Raw genomic sequence first — 20,432 nt, 5'->3', positions numbered from 1 at the left:
CTTATATTTTGAAAAGATAGAAAAAAATGAATGAGGAGTAGTTTGACAAATTGAAATAGTAAAGACTGGGTGAGGATTTACCCCATCTATTTCTTCTCAATTAGTGTACGTATCAGGGAATCTACTAATTTTTAGTATTCTGGACTCCAGAACACCTCATTTAAGAAAGTGCCAAAATTTGTCATTCAACATATTTAGTCTGATGCGTGCTTGGACAGTGTGCATTTCAAAGATTAACTCTGAAGTGCAGACTCTTCAAGAGTAGACTCCTAAACTTCCATGTTTGTCTTTTGGGGTTGTCAATTTAAGAACTTAAAGAACAAAAACTGTAAAACACTTAGTGAAACTTAGCTCTGTGTTGATTGGTCTAAAATTTGACATAATCTTTCAATAAATGAAAATCTCCCTTTTTGTTCCATACAGCTTTTCAATGAAATGATTCAAGAAAATGGTTATAATTTTGACCGATCGTCACCAACATTCAGTGGCATAAAGGAACTTGCTCGACGTTTTGCTTTAACGTTTGGACTGGATCAGTTGAAAACAAGAGAAGCTATTGCTATGTTACACAAGTAATTGTGTGCTTTTTATTATTTGCCTTTTTGTAAACACTTCTTGACTAACGTGCAAATATCTTTTTAGTCTTTCAAAATTAGTTTGTTAATACAAAATGCATCGGCACTGGAGACGATACAGCCCATGTGTAAATTGGGAGATGATTGCAGTTTAGTCCCTGAATTAAACGAAATGTTAAATAATTTTGGTGTTCTTCAGCATCACTGTGTAAGCCAGTAAATGATAGCTGTGCTGATGCTACCGTGAAAAAGCGTTCTGTTTTGATAGCTCCCATTGCTTAGAACTTTTTCTTCAGTTTGTGCTTTATGTGACTTGATTTTTACTTTTTCTCTTAGGGATGGCATAGAATTTGCTTTTAAAGAGCCTAATCCACAAGGTGAGAGCCACCCACCATTAAATTTGGCATTTCTTGATATTCTGAGTGAGTTCTCCTCCAAACTTCTCAGACAAGACAAAAGAACAGTGTAAGTATTTTCTTAATATTCTTCATATTTGTAATGACAACCATAAAAGACATGCATCTGAATAAATACGTCTTTATGTGTATTGTGTTCACCTAAAGTGGAATCTTTGGCACATCAAGATAATTTTACAATAATGATTCAAGTATAATCACAAAGGGTAAATTTTATTTATTCTTGTTGTTCTCATTTTATGGTGGATGAACAGAAATCCTATTCTGTATTTGCTGTTGTCAGGCCTTTTTGTTAACTAGATGAGGAACTTTTAATTTCAGTAGTTACTTATCTTGACATGCTAACATCTTGTTACAGATATTTCGCATCTTTTTAATTATTTTTTCCATTTAAAGGTATGTTTACTTGGAGAAGTTTATGACCTTTCAGATGTCTCTACGAAGAGAAGATGTGTGGCTTCCTCTCATGTCCTACAGAAACTCTTTATTAGCTGGTGGGGATGATGATACTATGTCAGTGATTAGTGGAATTAGTAGTCGAGGATCTACAGTAAGAAATAAGAAGACGAAGCCAGCAACAGGGAAACGGAAAGTACCTGAAGGTAGAACTTTTCACGTCTTAAAATATGCTAGAGTAGATATTCTTAGAAACTACATGTGTTAGTCTCTGTTTGTTAGCTTGGGTGAATTTGTATGCTTTAATGTGTTTTTTTTAAAACAGGATAACTTCTGTGCGCGTGTATGTCTTAGTGGGAAAATATTCATTTGAAGAGTCTGAATAGCACTGATTCACCGAAGGAAATAAAGGCACTGCGCTGCGTTAAGTCACAGAATATCAAAGTATTTTAAATAATCTAGCCAGTGGTTATAAATCCTGGCCTTTTGGGGCACATGTAGGACTTTGTGGCAAAAAAATAAAGAAATTGATTCTCAGTAAGCAGAAAGTACTTGCGTTTAAGTCATGTTGAAACATTCAATTTTAGACTAGTTTGAAAAAATTTAGTCATGTTCTATGTTTCCTTCCAGCTGAAGAAAGCAGCAGTAGTGACAGTATGTGGCTGAACAGGGAGCAGACAATGCACACACCAGTCATGATGCAGACACCTCAGCTTACTTCCACGATAATGAGGGAGCCCAAGAGATTGCGACCTGAAGAAAATTATATGGGTGTCTATCCTATGCAGCCTGAACACCACCAAGCTCCACTCGATTACAAGTACGTAGATGAGTAGGTCTGCTTTGTGTTAGTGTTCATACACAAAACCAGTTCATGTTTAAAATAGAATAATGGTCTTTTTAAGCACGCAAGTAACGTGGATGTTGGCTCAAAGGCAACAGGAAGAAGCCGCGCGACAACAACAGGAGAGGGCAGCGATGAACTACGTCAAGCTGAGAACCAACTTGCAACACGCTATGTGAGTGAGAGCGAAATGTTCCTTCCCTGGTTGGGGGAGGGTTTATTAAATACAGTGTTACTCGTGTATCTTTTAAGTGGAATACATGTTCTAGTTCCTGAGTAGTGTTTTTCTGTGTCTTAAAACTTTAAGTTGCCCTAGAAAAGCAGTGGTGAAAGTGCATGGTGATGCACTTAGCAGAAGAGATCTGTTTGATTTCTTATTTTTGAATTGTAGAATCATAGAATATGATCATTCGCATCATACGAATCATTCTATGATTCTATAGAATGGGTTGGGTTGGAAGGGACCTTGAAGATCATCTAGTTCCAACCCCCTGCCATGGGCAGAGAAACTTCCCACTAGACCAGGTTACTCAAAGCCTTATCGAACCTGGCTTTGAACACCTGCAGGGATGGAGCATCTGCAACTTCGCTGGGCAACCTGTGCCAGTGCCTCACCACCCTCACAGTAAAGAATTTCTTCACAATATCTAATGGAAATCTACCATCTTTCAGTTTAAAACTATTACCTCTCATCCTATCACTACAATCCCTGATAGAGAGTCCCTCCCTATCTTTCCTGTAGGCCCCTTTAGGTACTGGAATGGGTTATAAGATCTGCCCAGAGCCTTCTCTTCTCCAGGCTGATCAACCCCAACTCTCTCAGCCTGTCTTCATAGGAGAGGTGCTTCAGACCTCTGATCATCTTCATGGCTCTCCTCTGGACCCACTCCAACAGGTCCATGTCCTTCTCATGTTGGGCGCCCCAGAACTGGACACAGTACTCCAGGTGGGGTCTCACGAGAGCAGAGTAGAGGGGCAGAATCACCTCCTTTGACCTACTGGCCACGCTTCTTTTGCTGCAGGATGCAGTTGGGCTTCTGGGCTGCAATTGCACATTGTTGGCTCATGTTGAGCTTCTCGTCAGCCAACATCCCCAAGTCCTCCTACTCAGGTCAGGTCCGCTCTCAATCCATTCTCCACCCAGCCTGTACTTGTGCTTGGGATTGCTCTGACGCATGTGCAGGACATTGCACTTGGTCTTGTTGACCTTCATGAGGTTTGCGCAGGCCCACCTCTCAAGCCTGTCTGTGTCCCTGTGGATGGCATCTCTTCCCTCCAGCATGTTGACTGCTCCACAGAGCTTGGTGTCCTTGGCAAACTTGCTGAGCATGCACTCAATCCCACTCTCCTTGTCACCAACAAAGACATTAAACAGCACCGGTCCCTGTTCCGACCTCTGAGGAACAGCACTCGTCACTGTTCTCCCCATGGACATGAAGTTCATTGACTGCAACTTCTTAAATGTGATCATCCAGTCAATTCCTCATCTACCGAGTGGTCCATCCATCAAATCCAAGTCTGTCCAATTTAAAGACAAGAATGTACTGCAGGACAGTGTCAAATGCTGTGCACAAGTCCAAGTAGATGATGTCAGTTGCTCTTCCCTTATCCATCAATGCTGTAATGCTGTCATAGGCCACCAAATCTGTCAGGCATGATTTGCCTTAGTGAAACCATGCTGGCTGTCACTGACCACCTCCTTATTTTCCATGTGCTTTAGCAGAGTTTCCAGGAGGATCTACTCCATGATCTTGTCAGGCACAGAGGTGAGACTGACTGGCCTGTAGTTCCCCAGGTCTTCCTTTTTTCCCTTTTTAAAAATCGGGTTATGTTTCCCTTTTTCCAGTCAGCAGGAGCTTCTCCAGACTGCCGCGACTTCTCAAATACGATGGATAATGGCTCAGCAACTTCATCTGCCAGTTCCCTCAGGACCCACGAATGTATACCATCAGGTCCCATGGATTTATGCACTTTCTTGTTCTTCAGCTGGTCTCAAACCTGACCACCTGCAGTGGGCGATACCTTGTTGATCCCTGGCTGCTCAATTTCTCTGTATTCCTCCCAGGCTACCTATCTCTGCTTCTACCCTCTGTAGGCTTTCTTTTTCTGTTTTGAGTTCGTCCAGGAGTTCCTTGTTCATCCATGCAGGCCTCCTGGCGGTTTTGCCTGATTTTGTCTTTGTTAGGATACATTGCTCCTGAGCTTGGAGAAAATGATCCTTGAATATTAACCAGCTTTCTTGGGTCCCTCTTCCTTCCAGGGCTTTATCCCATGGTACTCTGCCAAGCAGGTCCCTGAAGAGGCCAAAGTCTGTTCTCCTGAAGTCCAGGGCAGTGAGCTTGCTGTGCCCCCTCCTTGCTGCCCTGAGGAGCTTGAACTCCACTATTTCATGGTCACTGCAACCAAGGCTGCCCTTGAGCTTCAGTTGAATTAAAATGCCAGAAAAATTAAATAGTAGTGACCTTTGTAATAACTGAATGCTATCTGTGGCAGATATATATAATCAATGGAACATGTGAGACATCTTCATATATTCCTAACTGCAGAATCATTTTTAGAAATAGAATGTTAAAATAGGTTTTCAGTGTGTGAAACAGAAAGTTTTTGCTCAGTTTAATTTCACTATTTCTTTCTCCTTTGACTTCTGAGTTGGTAGAGTTCAGCTGCTTTTTTTTTTTTTTTTTTAAAAAGTATTCCTTTTAGAGAAACTGCTGCCTTCTGCATTTCTGTGATTGATACAGATTTTGCCTGACCTAAACTGACACCAAAATTGAGAGGAATCCTGTAGTACCAGTTTTTGTAGAACTTCCCAACCCAAACACACAAAAACATTGTGAAATCCTTCATATTGTGAACAAAGATGAACAGTCTAATGTTTCTTAAATTAATGTTGTCCTTCAGAGGTCATACATTCTACTGGAGTGTCGTTTACTTCATTGTGATTCATCACGTGTGCATTTAGACTTGCACGCTAATGACATTATGTTCCAGAGCTAGTTTAGCTGAGGAGGGGAAGACTAGTTTTAGAACTTCTCTGCTTTAATGAAGACTGTGTGGTTCTACAGAAGAAAAGTACAAGTTATAAACTAAAACCACGGGCATACATATTGAAGAGCTTTACATCTTTACCCTACGTGTTTTTAATTCTTTAATACCAGTACTTCATGTAACATAGTTTCAGTGTTTTGTTTTTCTTTTTTAGTATAGTGACACCAATTAGTATAAGTAGAATGACTCCTTACTTTTCTCGTAAGGTCTGATGTTGCATGCCAAAGTTGCAAGGAAAGAAGGTGAAGGACTGTGGGAATGTCTGAAAATGGATTTATGCATCCACTTTAGTTCAAAGACGCTCTTCCTTGCCTTGTCATAAGGCAGGAACAATTTTTCTTTAGGTGGCAAAAGTTCTTTCTCACTTGAGCATAAATACTTGCATGGAAATCTTTGAATTGGGTGTGATTTTGATCTGCTTATCAATCCCTGCAGCCTCTCAGAATACCCATTTAAAGATGTACTACACAGTTCCTTCCATAAGTTGATCTTCGTTAGTTGTTCTCCCTCACTCTTTTAGCATCTTCTAGCTGGTTAAATACCAGCTTGTTTTAACTGTAGTTATGCATTTAGTTAATTACTTAATTTTTTTTCTATCTAATGGAATTACCATTTGTTGGCAGTTCCTTACTGAACGTTAGCTTTTTAAATACTCCCATAAAATAACTTAATTTAGTGCTAAACAATATGCTTTTTCTTTTTCTTTCAGCCGACGTGGCACAAGTCTAATGGAAGATGATGAAGAACCAATTGTTGAAGATGTGATGATGTCATCAGAAGGGCGGATTGAAGATCTCAATGAAGGCATGGATTTTGACACCATGGACATAGACCTAGTAAGAAATTTACTTGTCTTTTTAGTGGATTTTGGATTTGTATTTCTGCTTTTAAAGTAGGATATTTGTATCAAATTTCCCTCTTGGTGAAACAGAAAATTGTTGTTGATCTCTGCATTCTTAAATGGCCGTGTGGCTGTTGGTATATGAGTGCCATCTGTTCAAATGGCTGTACAAAAAGCAAGAACACTTCCTGTAATAATAATGTGAGATATGAATGTTTATCCCTGACAATTTTTACTCTTAAAGAGTTCAGCTTCATTTATTACAGTTTAAAAACTGTGGTTTTTTTTTCTGAAATTGCAGTTAACATGTTTATTTGCTTGCTTTCTAAAGCCACCATCAAAGAACAGGAGAGAAAGAACGGAACTAAAACCAGATTTCTTTGACCCCGCTTCAATCATGGATGAATCGGTAGGTTAACTTACATAGAGGAAAACTAGTGTAAAATCAGTCTTAAGGTTCCAGTACTCTCTTACTTCAAATTTTAAATGGAAAGAATGCAATCTTTAGGTTGTCTTTATAAGCTCATTTTGGCAGACCGGTACAGTCAGTGAAATATTTTATACTGTAATCCAGCTGCATAAATTCCAAGGTAGTCAACGTTCTTTGCAATTCGATAGTATTTTTGTTCTTAATACTTTATATGTAGCTATGTAAAAATCAAAAGCCTTTGAATCTGAGCAGAAAACACATCTGGTATGGAAAAGACCCTTGCAGAGGTTGGTAGCAAAGAGCTTAAGAAAAAAAAATAGATATCTAATTTGTGCGTACACAATATTAAAGGCAAGTTTCCTGTTGTGATGAGCTTAGTTGAGTGACTCTGATGTCATTACCAATTGTCAGCATTGGATGCTTTGCATTTTTTTTTTTAAATTGGCATATTTAGTTTTGTGCATAAGTAAGATAATGGAGAAAATAGAGATAATACAAATATCGGTTTATAGAGATGAGAGGTATTTTTTCTTTCCATGTAAAGTTTTAGGTCCAAAACATCCGAAGTCTGTAGTTTCTGCTTGCAGTTGCTCTTTTTTCCGGCTTGATAAATCTGCAGTCTCTATTCTCTTTTAAAAATCTGCGTGAGGGATCCCTTCTGTCTTGAACCACTTGTAATGTACGCAGCCATTTTTGATCTTGTGTAGCTGGTACAAAATTACACTGGAAATAACAAGCTGCAGCAAGCCAGCAGAGGACAGTACAACAAGGCTTCCTGGGAACCTTGGACAGCTTGGTGGAATTTGGAAGATGGTTATGTTTTGTTTTTTTTTTTTTTTTTACAGTATTGTTGCAGCGTAAACCTGTTCTTGTTATGGGAGAACAAAGTCTTAAACACTGTTTTAAATGCAAATACATATATTTTGTACCAGTAGGCCTTTGCTTTAGTATTAATGAATCAGATTAGGCTGTGCATCTAGCTGTTGCGTGTTCTGTTCTTGAAGTCACACCAAGAAAGTACATCGCCTGGTTTCTGACGTTCTGTTTTAAACCAGTTCTTCCCCTCCCCTTCTTGATTTTTAATTGAGTCATCTGTGAAATCCCAGCCATTTTTTATTCTGCCAGCGCTGAAAATGTGGCCCTCTACAGGTGCATTTCATTTGATTTCGGCAACCTTTCCGCCTTTCTGTTTCTAAAACTAATCCGTTTTAATGGGCTCACCGTTAGCTAGCTTGCTTTCCATTTGTTTCTCATCCATCATCCCCCGCCAGCCCGCCGTTCTCCGGCTGCGCCCCGGCCGCAGTGTGGGAGCGCCGCCACACGATGGCAGGCGGCGACAGCGGCCCGGCTTGGGGAGCCCCTCCCGAGGCAGCCCGGCAGCGGCCCTGCCCCGCTGGGTTCTCTTCCCCTGCCAGGAGGGAGCCGAGAGGAGTTGGTGCGGTCCAGGGGGTGCCGTCTAGGGAAGCCTTGTGCCGGGCGGGAGGCAGCGGGGGAGCGCTGGGCCCGCAGGCGGGGCTGCAGAAGCCGCTGCGTGGCGGAACACAGTCGGCCCCCGCCTACGCGGCTGTGACTGCCTGCGTGGGGAGAGCGCTGCTGATAGCGCAGGAGGCAGCGTGAATCCGTATTCAACCAGCGCTGAATTTTATCAGTCGGTATTTTAAATGTAAAAACCTCAATTTCCCACATGCAAAAAACCTTCTCTGAATAAAGTTAATTTGCTTTATTCATGTAGTTTCTTTCAGAGGTCCTTTATTCTTGGGGTTGGTGCACTTGGTTTTAATAGACCTAGACATAATAAAGCTGCTTAATTTATTCAGATGCACATGGTTTATGGTTAGAATTTTAGTCTGTCTTCTCATATTTTGATATGACCAGCGGTAAATATGTCCAGTGGCACCAGAGGCGGTTCTGTCTCAGTGTGCCATATTGTGTGAAGCATCTAATGTGAATTTAATACCAAGAACAGTAAAAATTGGTTTGTAAACAGGTAAACGTGAACAGCAGTGTTAAGGTTCAGGAAAATTTAGTCTTGTGGCTCTTTCTGATTTTGTAAAGTCCTATCAAATCTGGGAATGTCACAAGATCTGGATATTCTGGTGGTTTTTTTTTTTTTTTTTTGCGTATCAGTGATGATACCTACTTCCATTGGCGTAGCAAACTCTACAGCTTGCTCCCACACGGGAAAGGGAAACTGACTCCTTTTTTCAGAAAAGCTTTTTCTTCACTTAATCACACGGTCTCCTGAAGGAGGGTATTTTGATTGTACCTGATTATTGTTAGATTTTTTTTTTTCACTGTCTTTCTGACAGAGTTGATACGTTTAGTAGGAAATACTAGTTTGTGTCCTGGCTAGCTGCTGCGAGATGACACGTTTTAATGAACAGCAGCAGCCTGTGTATAGGGTGTTTTGTCCCAGGCTTAGTTGCTGGAAACTACATGCTTGATTTCAAGTTAAGGCCTATAGAATGCTGTTGTCAAAGAAGTCTAAGTTAGGAAACTAACTGAGAGTTAATTTTGCAATTATTACCTAAAGTAATTAAAGCACAGTCTTTATCATGTTCCTACTGGATCTAGTTAATTTCCAGTGTGGGAAAAATATTTTCTAATGAATGAGGTGCCCTTTTCATATTATTACATAAGTCAGAAGTGTGGTGAATCTGGTTTGGAAGAAAAATAAACTTGTAATGCCTTAACGTATCTTGAAGTGTCTTAATCTTAAATCATATACTAATTGCTTTGTTTTTCTTAAATGTGTAGTAGACTACGAATTGACACCATTTCTAACTTTTTTTTTAGGTTCTTGGGGTGTCAATGTTTTAATACCAGAGCAGCAAATAAATCAGTGGTGAAGTCATTTTCTAAGTGGAAGAGGAAGTTTTTCAATACAAAATTGTGGTAGATACAGTGAAATTCTGAACAGATTTTTCTCTAAGGAGAATGACATGCTCTCAAGATCAAGTGCATTGAAGGGGCAGTTTTGTTTGCCTGAAAAAAAGGAAACGTAAAGGACAAGTAAACAATTTGAGGATAAGCTACACTTTTTGTTGGGAAAAAAAAAAGAATCAATATTTTATTTATGTGCTATCAGTTTATTTCCGGATCATAAGAAGTATTCCCTCTGAGTTTTAATCTAACAGTCTGAGAGGTGTTTGGTACAGATTTGAGCCCCTCTCTATACATTTGCTGGCTATACTAAATAATCATGAGCTCTGCTGGATTGCTGTTTACATCCATGGACTAAAATAATAGGTGGATTGGTTTTCGTACAGTCATAGAACCAGAAGAGTGTCAGTATTTTAAATTAAATGCAAACTTCAGCAACAGAAGGTTTGTATCAATTAATCATGGGGAAAAAAAATACATAAAGCAGAATTTTAACAGCTTTTTAATCTAAAACACACGTTTATTCCAAAAGCTTCATGCTAGCCTTCTCAGAAAGGTCCATAAACTATGAACTACCCGGAGGTAACAGATCTCAGTCATGCTTGCCCATTACCAACCCTGAAAGTTTGCTTGTCCTTTAAGAAAAATGTAATGTTGTGAAATTCCTTCCAGTAGTGCCACTGTATTTTGTCTCCAAATAAAAGAAGCTTATTGTAGTATGTTTGCAGAAAAATTCTAAACAAAAATTATACAGCTTATTAGAGTGTGGGAATAGGGATCTAAATTTTAAATAAAATTATATATATATATAAATTGGTGCTGATTTTATAATTGCGCAGTTTGTTTAGTTTTTTCTTACTTTTAAATTCCAACTTAAAATTATGAGGTTTCAGAAATATATTGAAAGTTTAACAATGTTTAAAAATAGAAGAGCATGAGAATTCATGCTTTAAAAATGATTTTTAAATTTGTATTTTATATTGTTTTATCTATCTGTCTTTGCAAGCAGTCTTCAGGTTAAAGATACTTCTAACAGGTTACAGTACATTTCCTCTGTATGTAAATTAGATTGGATAATAGAAATTCATAAACAACCCATAATATTCTTTGAAAGCTAAGCTTTAAAGTTCATTTTGTGTCCATTCACAAATAAATTAAATTTGGTCTAAAACAGAAAGTTGGATCTCTGCCATTTTGACATCGACTCATTTTGCAAGGCTTAGGCAGCTAGACATCATTTTAAAGGAAATATTAACTTATATTACATATGTATATTTTTTGTCAGTTGTCTCTCAGTTCTTGAGGTATATTATTTTAATCATTCCATGCCTTAATATGCTTGCAATACAAGAATCTCCCCAAATGGGTGAAGACGAAAAGGCTTCCTGTTTTTAGACTCAGAAATTAAACATTCGGCTGTGGTAGCCAAAAACCATAGATTATCTAAAGGGTCATGATAAAATATAATTATTTTACTAAGTCATGGGGTAACAACAAACTCGAGCTAGATCTGCCTAACTCATTTTACATAAATAAATACTCTCATGTCTAAAAGTACTGCCTATATTGTTTTTCACACCACTGCATTTAATAGAACTGCTGAGAGGACTGTATATATGATTTTAAACTTAAGTTGATTTTTCTTACTCTTGAAGGAGTGTTTCTTTGTGAAAGCAGTTCTTACAGCTTTGTTTTCAACCAGCTAAAAATGTTTTATATATTTACCTTAACCTGTTGTCCTCCACATTCTATTGTCCTAATTGTACTGTTTTCTGATTTGTATTTATGTCTTGAGACAGTAACTTTTTGAATAAAAATAAACCTACAGTATGTTGTATGTTTGATCTTTTTAAATCGGGGGTTAGGGGAGGACAGTGAAGAAAGGGGTATGAGTAATGCAAATGTTATGTTTATAGAAATCAAAATCTTTTTCCATGTCTTTTAAGTGTTTGTCTCAGAGTTGGGATAATGTATGAAAAACTGCACTGTTTTATATTTGTAATAAATTGTACAAGTTTTTAAAATGTGAATAAAGCACTAATTGGGTAATAATTTAAAGTAGAAAAGTTAATGCAATCATGATTGTTTTAAATATGCTTTAATTTGAGAGAAACTTGTTAAAAGAATTAGTGTAAATACAGAGTGAGTTTTTCAAGAGGTTAGTACCTGCAAATAAAATTTTTAAAATTTGTATAGAACTTTTACATGCCAAGAAATCAATGGTTAATTATTTTTGTGTTATGTTTTTTAAAGGTGTATCAGTAGCCTTTCTGTTGCTTTCTTTTTCCTATTAACTCTTCCCTGACGTTATTCGGAATGCTTTTGATGCAGACGTTGGCCATATTGTGTATAGTCTAATTGAAAGACCACTAAAAGCATGCGGCTTTCCATACATAACGTACACCCGATCAACAGCCGAAGCTTAATTGGCGAGACAGCAAGGAATTGAGGGGAAAACCCTAAACAGCTCTTCCCCTCCCACTCCCCTCTCCTCAACTGCCGAGCAGTTCTGGCTGGGTGTTGAAAACTTTGTTACAAGGCTTTTTAAAGGGAGTAATTTTAAAATCTTAGAGGTAACACTGCTCATCATTGCTAATGTAACTTTGGATTGATTTTTTTTTTTATTATTATTATTATTATTATTATTTGTTCATTCCTGTCTCTAAATCCTGCTGTAAGTTCAATAGTATCTTGTGGAAAACGGTCTTAGTAGGTTCTAAGTTTATAACACAAGAAAAATACCTTCGCTATACAACGTAAAATCTGTTCTAGTTAAACCATTTTGGTACAAAAGCCTGTAAATTCAAGAAATTTGAGTTCTGATGTGATAAAACTGCAGAAAACAACAAACGACTCAAAGAAAGTTAAAGCCTGTCCTCTAGTTTACCAAAGAGGCCACAGAGAAGATACTGACACAGAATGAAATTCAAAGGAATAGTCTTCACGTATTCTGTAAAAAGTATTTCTTGATATTAAACAACCAAAGACAATGTGTAAGAAGTTAGTGATTGCTGTTGTTTGTTTGTTTGTTTTTCCTTTGGATGGTGTGGTCCTGATTCCTGTCGCTTATTAGAGCCAGTAAAATCCCCCATCTTCTCTAAGTTCAGTATAACTAAATAATTACCTCTTCAAAATTTACTCCGCTGTTTTCCTGACACTTTACACGTACGCTTGTCCCAGCATGGGACTGCAGGATGTCAATGCTGTCAGCTTTAACTTCCTACCCAGAAAAAGTCTACTGAGTTTTCTGAGATACTTTCATTCACAACAGTCTTTCGCTGCTTTTTCAACCTATAGCTACCTTTTCAAAATGTTTTTTTAACAGCCTGACAAATGTCATGGGCTTGTTCATTCTTTGAAGCATTTGTCAAAATTGTCAGTTTGTGCTTCAGAATTCTTCTGATGAAAACACAAATTGGTTCTTTAAAAATATACTCATTCCTCCTTAACGGCTTTAATTTAACGTACTTTAATCGATGTATGATGCTGAAGTGCAGCTTATGCCATTCCCTCATTTTTCATAATCCGAAGAATCTCTAGGACTGAGATTTTTTTAATTTCTGATGTTTATTGGCACACCAGAGGGATCGTATGTTTGATGGAGGTGGGTGATGACACGTACTTGGGAAAACAAGGTAACGTGGGACAATACTATTCTATAACAGTAACTCTGTTAAAAAGTAGCAATTCGGTGTCAATTCTGACCATCATTTTCCTCAGCTGTCTTTCTCTCCTGTATCCCTTCACATTGCTGAGCTTTCTTGAATGTATTTCTCTGACTAAATCTTAATTTTCATATTTTTTAAAAGTCTTTAAGAGCTCGACTTCGAGTCATTACTCATTTTGTAAATGAGTGCCTTCCAACTAGAGATTCAGTTCCTTTTGAAGTTGCATTTTTTGTAGCTGCCACCAGATTTTATAGATGTAAATTGCAGTGGCACTACAGTGGTAAGAAGCTATAACCATGGCCAGAAAAATGATCCAAAGCACGTTCAAGTGGTTGGATGGATGGCTGACAAAACCCCGCGTGGAAACTTCCCTCTTCTTCTAGAGAGTATGTGCAGCTCTTTGTAATGTAATCACGCTTCCAAAACTGATTGTGTAATTTCTGCTCAGCTTGTCCGAGCGTTTTGTGATTGATAAGAAGAAGAAAGTCCATGGTATTTTCTCTGTATTAACTATTTTTGTCAAAGAAAAGGCTGCACTTACTGGTTTTAAAAGTGAAGCTTGTGTTCAGCAGATAACAGCTTGATTTCTGCGCTTTTAGAGAAGCTATTTTTAAAAGGTTAATGAACTATAATAATAAACCTCTAGGGGTCCTAGAACACCTCAAATTAGGAAGGGGATGTGAAGTTTGTAGTTACTTCGTGAACGCATTCAAGCAATACAGCAAGGTTTTGGAGAAATTGATCAATTAGTTTGAAGGCAGTTTCTTCTGTGATGAGGTGGGTAATGACAGGTCAGGTCCATGCGAACGGCAGCAGTGTGTTCCGAATTTGGTAGGCGGTGGACATACCTAGAGTGCTCTCTTGAATAAGTGACCAATGTCCCGTTTACTTCCATTCTTTACCAGTGCCTTTGAAAAATCTTTTTTTTTTTTTATCTGGATACAAATATTGTTATGACTTATTTGCCAGAATTGTAGCAGGCACGGTGTCCTTGTGCTTACTCTAGACTGCTCATTCAATACGTTTGACCTTAACGTCAGCTTTTTTCAGTATACCTTTCTCTCACAATTGCCCGTAACGCCTGTCGAGAGGCCCTGTAAGTTGGTGGTGTGTTGGGAATTGATGGGAACGCTCTGCTGTAGGCACCGCAGGCCATAGTTGGGTCGGCTCAGGGTGATGGTACGTGTGATGGGGCTTCATCTCAACCTCCTGATCTCGCGCTGCTCAGCCTGGGATTTGTCGGGTAGCATGCCTCAGCCTGTGAGTACTCCGCTGGCAGCTCCACCTGAAACCTCGTCTTCACCACACCATCTGGCCGTTCTGGGAGGCCGTGCGATTTGCTGTTGCGTTTTAAATAGCAGTTAAACCACAGTTCTTGAGTGACATTCGCACAGATCTCATTATTTTAGCACATACTTCTCACAGGCTTATATTCTGTTTTCTTCTTTTTTAGACTGCTGAACTCCACCAAAAGCACAAGAGCAAACCACATCCACTTGTTTTTCATATCATGCACAAAAGCACTTAAAAGATGTGGCGTACCTTAGATTTAGCCCGCTCTTTGTATTTTTCATCTTAAAATACTGAGCTGTCTTTTACGCAACTGTTCTTACATATCAACTGACAAAACCTGTCTTTTCATTATTTCTGTTGCTGGCTTATAATCTTTTGAATCTTGAAAAGCAGATTTTCTGGGGCGGTTTTTTAACTGAAGTCTTCCATTACAGCCAGGAATTGAAGTGCTCTATGAAACCGAGCCTGGATTAGGGAAGTGGCTTTGTGAGTGAAAACACTATCTTGTCACTTCCATCCTGTTCGAGGTACTGATGGTGTCACGGTTTAAGGGCATGTTGTGTAAATGCTTGTAACTGGAGAAGTGTACAGATTTGGACTATCGGTAGTTTTCCTTGTTTAGGAACTTTTTTTTTTTTTCTCTGCTTGCTTATATCAATAGCTCGTACTTGGTGAAAGCAGCTCGTTTGAAGTGCCGTGAAGCTAAAAGGAACAGATGTTCTATTTAAAGTTGCTTTCATTACAAATTCTCCTTTTTTTTTTTTTTTTTTTTTTTTTTTTGTTAAGCTTGCAATACTGTATCTTCTACTTCAGAACGACTTTTAACTTGCACGGTTGTCTAGCTCACCTGGGTTGGATTTAAACGTGACGCAAGTGGCACCCTGTGGAACGGAGGCTGCCACAGACGCGGTTTCGGCTGTTCGTGTCACCTTCCTGTTCCTGGGATTTGGGTCCAGTTCACCAAAGAGACCCAGTGGTGTGTGTGTGTTGTGGCACGCTACTGATTTGTCACAGATTGTGACAGATCCACAGACTTTTGTGGATTTAGACAGTTTAGAGGCAGTGTCTGTTCACATGCTGTTCCTTTAGTTAGCAGGATGGGATTTGGGTCACTTAATCCATTATTAAAGTTCAAAAGACATATATGTCTTAAACTTTTCTTAAATCCCTACAAGGAAGGTCAGATTTCTTTTTTTATTTTTATTTTTTAAATTTGATTTGCTGTTCATCTTTTATTCATTTACCAGAAATGAATGATGTGTGGAGTGGTCCGTAGAACCAAACCAAACCACTCTGTGATGTATAATGAAAACCCCTGTAACTTGGCAGGATGGGTCTTGCGGGTGGATAATGACTCCTGTTCTACAAAACACAAACATATGTCAGCACAAATCCCAGCACCAGATGTAGTTTACACAGCGTAACGAGGATCTGGAGAACAAGATGCTCCCACCAGTCAACGCGTTGGGCACTGGCTGCTGGCTGGGCCGCAACATGGTTCCTCCTCGGGCTCTGCCTTCCGCGCGGTGTCAGGCGTGTGTGGGACCCGTCTCCTCTCTGAAGAGGTAATTAGTTGTTACTGCTGTGTTAGCTCGTCACCGAGCTGCCAGTCGCCTTGCCACTCCTGTAACCCTGGGCCTGACCACCAGAAAGAATGCCAAAAAAGTTCCCTTTGGTGTCCCGTTTGTTTCAGATTGATCGGTGTGGTCAGCTTGAGCCGGGCAAGCGCAGTCGGTCTCCCCTGCCTGGGGAGTGACCAGAAAAGTGTTTGAGAAATAAACCGGCTTGGGCTCGGGCCAGGGCTTTTAGACCATTGTCTTTGAGGAATAAAAAGGCAGATTTGATGCATCAGCATAAAATTAGACCTCTTATCCCTGTAGGACTTGCTGGGGGAGAGGAACGCGGGCATCTATATTGCTAATGTTTTACCTGAGACATCTTTTTCAAAAAACTCAGAAGATTAGAAGCAGTCCTAACTCATTCGTGCTTAGTTTTTGAAGAAGTCTTCCTGAAATGAGGACTGAAAATGTCACTGCTTTTATTCTTCACTCTCAGCCTGAATTCAGAAGGTCCCTCTTACTCCACGCTGTCTGTACCTGCTCGGGAGAGCAGTGCCCATCCCTGACTGGCTCCATCCTCAGGCGCTGCTGTAGGTAATGGAAAATGGGCAGAAGTGCTTGGGGGTATTGAAATGGCAGGCGGATGTCGAGATACCCTCTTTTCACCTGCATACATTGAACGGGACGATGATTTTCTGAATTTAAGAACAGTGATTCTTGTAATGATAGACTTCTGTGCAATTTTAAAATACGAAGGAGAGTGCACATTACAGGAATTTGGACTGAATGATTTGGGGAGCCGAGCCTTGTCTTTCAAGGCAGATACGTACCATTAAGTAAACTGTTGTTCGTGGTACAGCTGATGGAAAGCAGAATTCTTTGTAAAGGACGATGCTGGCAATTGTGCAAAGTAAAGCTCAAGTTAGTAATAGCATGCAGCTCAAACCAGTATGATATTTGTGAAGCGATGCCTTGCAGCTTTTGCAAAAGTCAAATTTAAGTATTAATTCTGTTTTCTTTCTCATGGCATAGCATTTAGGGGTGAGATTTCCCTGACTTTGTATGAGAATCGGATCTGGATACATAATTTGTGTAAACTTATTCACTGAATTTGGCCTCTTTGATTTGTTCAAACGTTGGGCGTTTTTTCAGTTACTTCTATTTCTGATGCCACTATCCCTGGCTGAGATTCAGGGTCTTTTTTTTTTTTCTGCCACCCTTCTGAAATACAGGGAGCTTTTCTAGTTATCTTTGGTCCCTATTGTCTTCTTTTTTGAATGTCCTGTTTGGAGAACCAAGGCTTTTTAACACCACTTCAGTATAACTCTTGACACCTAACACATTACTGAGTGAAGGTAACCTTCTTATTAGCAGACAGCTTAAGACGTTAAGACAGCCCCTGGTCTCCAAAAAGGTGGAGGAAAAGTTGCAAGTATTTGTTTCTGACATCCCAAATGTTGTTAAAGCAGCAAAAAGTTTGCTACAACGTCCAACCTGGGTATAATGCGGTTCACAGGGGCCCACCTCTCAAGCCTGTCCATTTCCCTCTGGGAGGCATCCCTCCCCTCCGCAGCAGGCCGCGCGCCCGAGGGAAGGTTGCCAGCCCGCACAGCCCCGTCCCCTCCCGAGGGGAGGGGTCCCCTTGCCGGCACTATCTCATAGCCTCCGCTGGGCTCTCCCAGTTCCTCACGCTCCTCTTGAACTGGGGGCCCAACAGTCGACGTGCTACTCCAGGTGCGGCCTCCCCAGAGCGGAGGACCGTCAGGCCGCAGGCTGCCGGGCAGTAGAAATGGTAGATTGTCATTAATCTACTTAAGCCAGGATCGAGCAATTTTTGTATTCAGCTGACTCTCAGCCAGCATTTCCAGGATTATGAGGCAAATAGATTTTACTGTACATTGTATTAATATATCATGACTTGAGGGAGTATTTAATATTCCGTGGATGCCTGTTCAGTCGCTCGACCTGCGCGAGCAGAGATGTACCGTACCGCAATGAGAGGCGCTGGTCTGGAGGGGTGCGGAGCCTCCTCTGCCAGCAGGCACCCTGCTTCCCACCAGGCTAATGAGGATGGGAAGAATTAAATGTATCAAAATTATCTTTTTCCTTTCAAATATTTCCAGTTGACGCTGATACTTGGGCGCAAACTCCCAGTTTTACCCCCTTACAGTGGCAGCGTAAAAGCTGTGGTGTGGCACGGCCCCATCTGGAGGGTCTGTCCATCTGCACGTACGCTGCTTCGATGTTTCTTTGGGCTGGAATTGATCCAATCCCCTGACACAGATATCGCAGCTGGTTCACAGCTATCTGCAGCCTGGGATAAGGATAAGGTCTCTGGTTTGGGGTTTTTCCCCTCTCCCCTCCCCCCTCCCCCCACTTTGTACCTGCAGATCTTCACAAACTGTAAATCTCTAAAAGAACATACAAATAAGCGGAGCTGTTCTTGTTGCTTTACAGTAACAAAAAAAAAAAAATAATCCTTTTTTCAGAGGAAAGGTCATGATAAGCCACTTCGGGGTGAAGATAAAATTGGTTAACAAGACTCTTCATAGAGAAGAATAATAGCAATGAAGAAAATAACCTTCTTAAAGGATGCTTCGGGGTTTGTATTGTGAGAGCAGGGCTGAGGCTTCTCCGCCGTGTTTTACAGACTGTGGGTGGACTTCATCTGCCCCCCCCGGGGCACTGGAGCCCCGGGAGCCGTCGGAGGGCACGGTGAGGGGAGCGTGTGCCGGGGTCCGTCCCGTCCCAGGAGCCCTCTTCTCCGTACAAAGTCCTTAGTGCTTCTCCCTCCCCAGAGCAGCTCCGCAGCGTGCTCCAGCAGCCGCCGCCGCCCCAGAGGCTTTCACCTTTCCGCCGATGGAGCATTACCTCTGTGTTAATGAACAAAACGGCAAGTGCTTTTGGAGCTGAAAGGAATTAATTGCTAGATTAAAATGGGCCGAGTTCTCTGTCTTAGGAAAATATTAGTATGTTAAAATACTAAATTGCAGGAGCCTCTAATAGAAACAAAGGAGCCTGCAGAGTAGAAAGGTAAAACAGGAGATGTTTATGTGGTTTTAGTGCCTGAGAAATTTGAGGACAGATTGTGCCTTTCAATACTGTCAGGATGTGATTTACAGATGCTCTAGTTTAGATGTGTAATGGAAAATATGTTTTAAGTGCTGGAGCATCACTGTGGTGAAGACTGCTGTACTTTCCGCTGGAGAAAAGGTCAGCTAAGTGATGTTCGGCTCCTGGGGAGAGGACTTCATCGTTCTTTCGTTTGGCCAGAAATTTGGGGAAGAGAATACCTTTTGTTCAGGCGTAAGTGTAACATAAATGTAGCTAAATTTATTCTAGGACCCAAAATAGCTCAGAAGTGTAAGTTGTGGTGCATTATGCTCTGCAGATGCTCTTTATCTCCCAGTATAGATCCTCCAGTAGCCTGATAGACGCCTGCGCTTCCACAGCGTGAAGTGATCCGCTCCAGCAGCGTCCTCCATCTTGCTGGTTTTCAAGAGATACACTGCCACCAGAAGGGCTCCCTTAAGAGACTCGAACCACAGTATGAATTGTACACTCTCCCCATAATGCCTTCTGGGGAAGTATTTGGGCTGTTTCAGGTCCTTATAACACACATTGTTATGGATCAGTGGGGTTTGAACGCTGTCTAAGCCGGTTATTCCATTTCTGTCACAGGGACCACTCTCTCTTCCCCCGTTTCTCCTGTAAAGCCCTTCTCAAGAGAACACTCAGTTAAAACAGGTCTTCACTGTAGTGGAGTCATCTCTAGTTGGGCCTTTGGGAAGAGGTTCCTTCTGAATCATCAGGGAAAAAAAAGATGTGCATGAACCTCTCTTGGAGTGTGTTTTCTCTACTGGCACATCTTGCTGTGCCCTCTCAGTGGCCCTCCAGCTAGAAAGAAAAATAAATTTGAAGGTCTGAGCGTGTTCAGCGGGTATTTGGGATGGAAGTTCTACAGAAGCCGGTCATCCAACTTCCTGTATTTTCTCCAATTTCCCTTTTTCTTTAGGTCTCTTGTCTGAATGGATTTGTCATGGCTGTGAAGTTTTTAAGCCTGGAAAACAGATTTTTTTTTTTTTTTTAATTTTATTTTATTTTATTCCCCTTTTGTGGTTGCCTGGCTGAGCAGCAGGGTGGGTGCCTCGCAGTGTGGTGCCAGGGAGGAGCGCCCCCCTGTGCCACCAGCACCCGTCACCTTGGGCCCAACCGTGGCATCTCAAAGCAGCGGGCACTGCGAACCAGCTACCAGTGAAGCATAAAAGCAGTAACATGAGAAACCACATGGCTACTGCCATATATTAGATGATGACATAAGATAAACAGGTATCTCTAGTGGGAGGTGTCCCTGCCCATGGCAGGGGGGTTGGAACTCGATGATCTTCAAGGTCCTTTCCAACCTAAACCATTCTGTGATTCTATGATATCGTTTCATTAATAGCAGTTAACTTCTTTTCAGCCTTGCCTATGAGGAAG

The 20,432-nt window shown here is 40.6% G+C and overlaps 1 protein-coding gene across 1 annotated transcript in view; it reads left to right on the top strand.

Moving 5' to 3' along the window:
• STAG2 (STAG2 cohesin complex component) overlaps positions 1-11,700 on the top strand; it is an 82,505-nt gene extending 70,805 nt beyond the window's left edge. Inside the window, exons 27-34 of the mRNA XM_082488482.1 lie at positions 424-572; positions 912-1,040; positions 1,388-1,593; positions 2,018-2,207; positions 2,293-2,406; positions 5,989-6,115; positions 6,452-6,529; positions 9,347-11,700. Coding sequence (XP_082344608.1) covers positions 424-572; positions 912-1,040; positions 1,388-1,593; positions 2,018-2,207; positions 2,293-2,406; positions 5,989-6,115; positions 6,452-6,529; positions 9,347-9,370 — 1,017 coding nt within the window. The 3' untranslated portion in view covers positions 9,371-11,700. The remainder of the gene's footprint in view (positions 1-423; positions 573-911; positions 1,041-1,387; positions 1,594-2,017; positions 2,208-2,292; positions 2,407-5,988; positions 6,116-6,451; positions 6,530-9,346) is intronic.
• The last annotated feature ends 8,732 nt before the right edge of the window (positions 11,701-20,432 follow it).

Source organism: Vanellus vanellus (genome assembly GCF_965231255.1).
Source record: "Vanellus vanellus genome assembly, chromosome: 10".
Classification (NCBI taxonomy): Eukaryota; Metazoa; Chordata; class Aves; order Charadriiformes; family Charadriidae; genus Vanellus; species Vanellus vanellus.
This window is presented reverse-complemented; position numbering and strand designations above follow the sequence as displayed.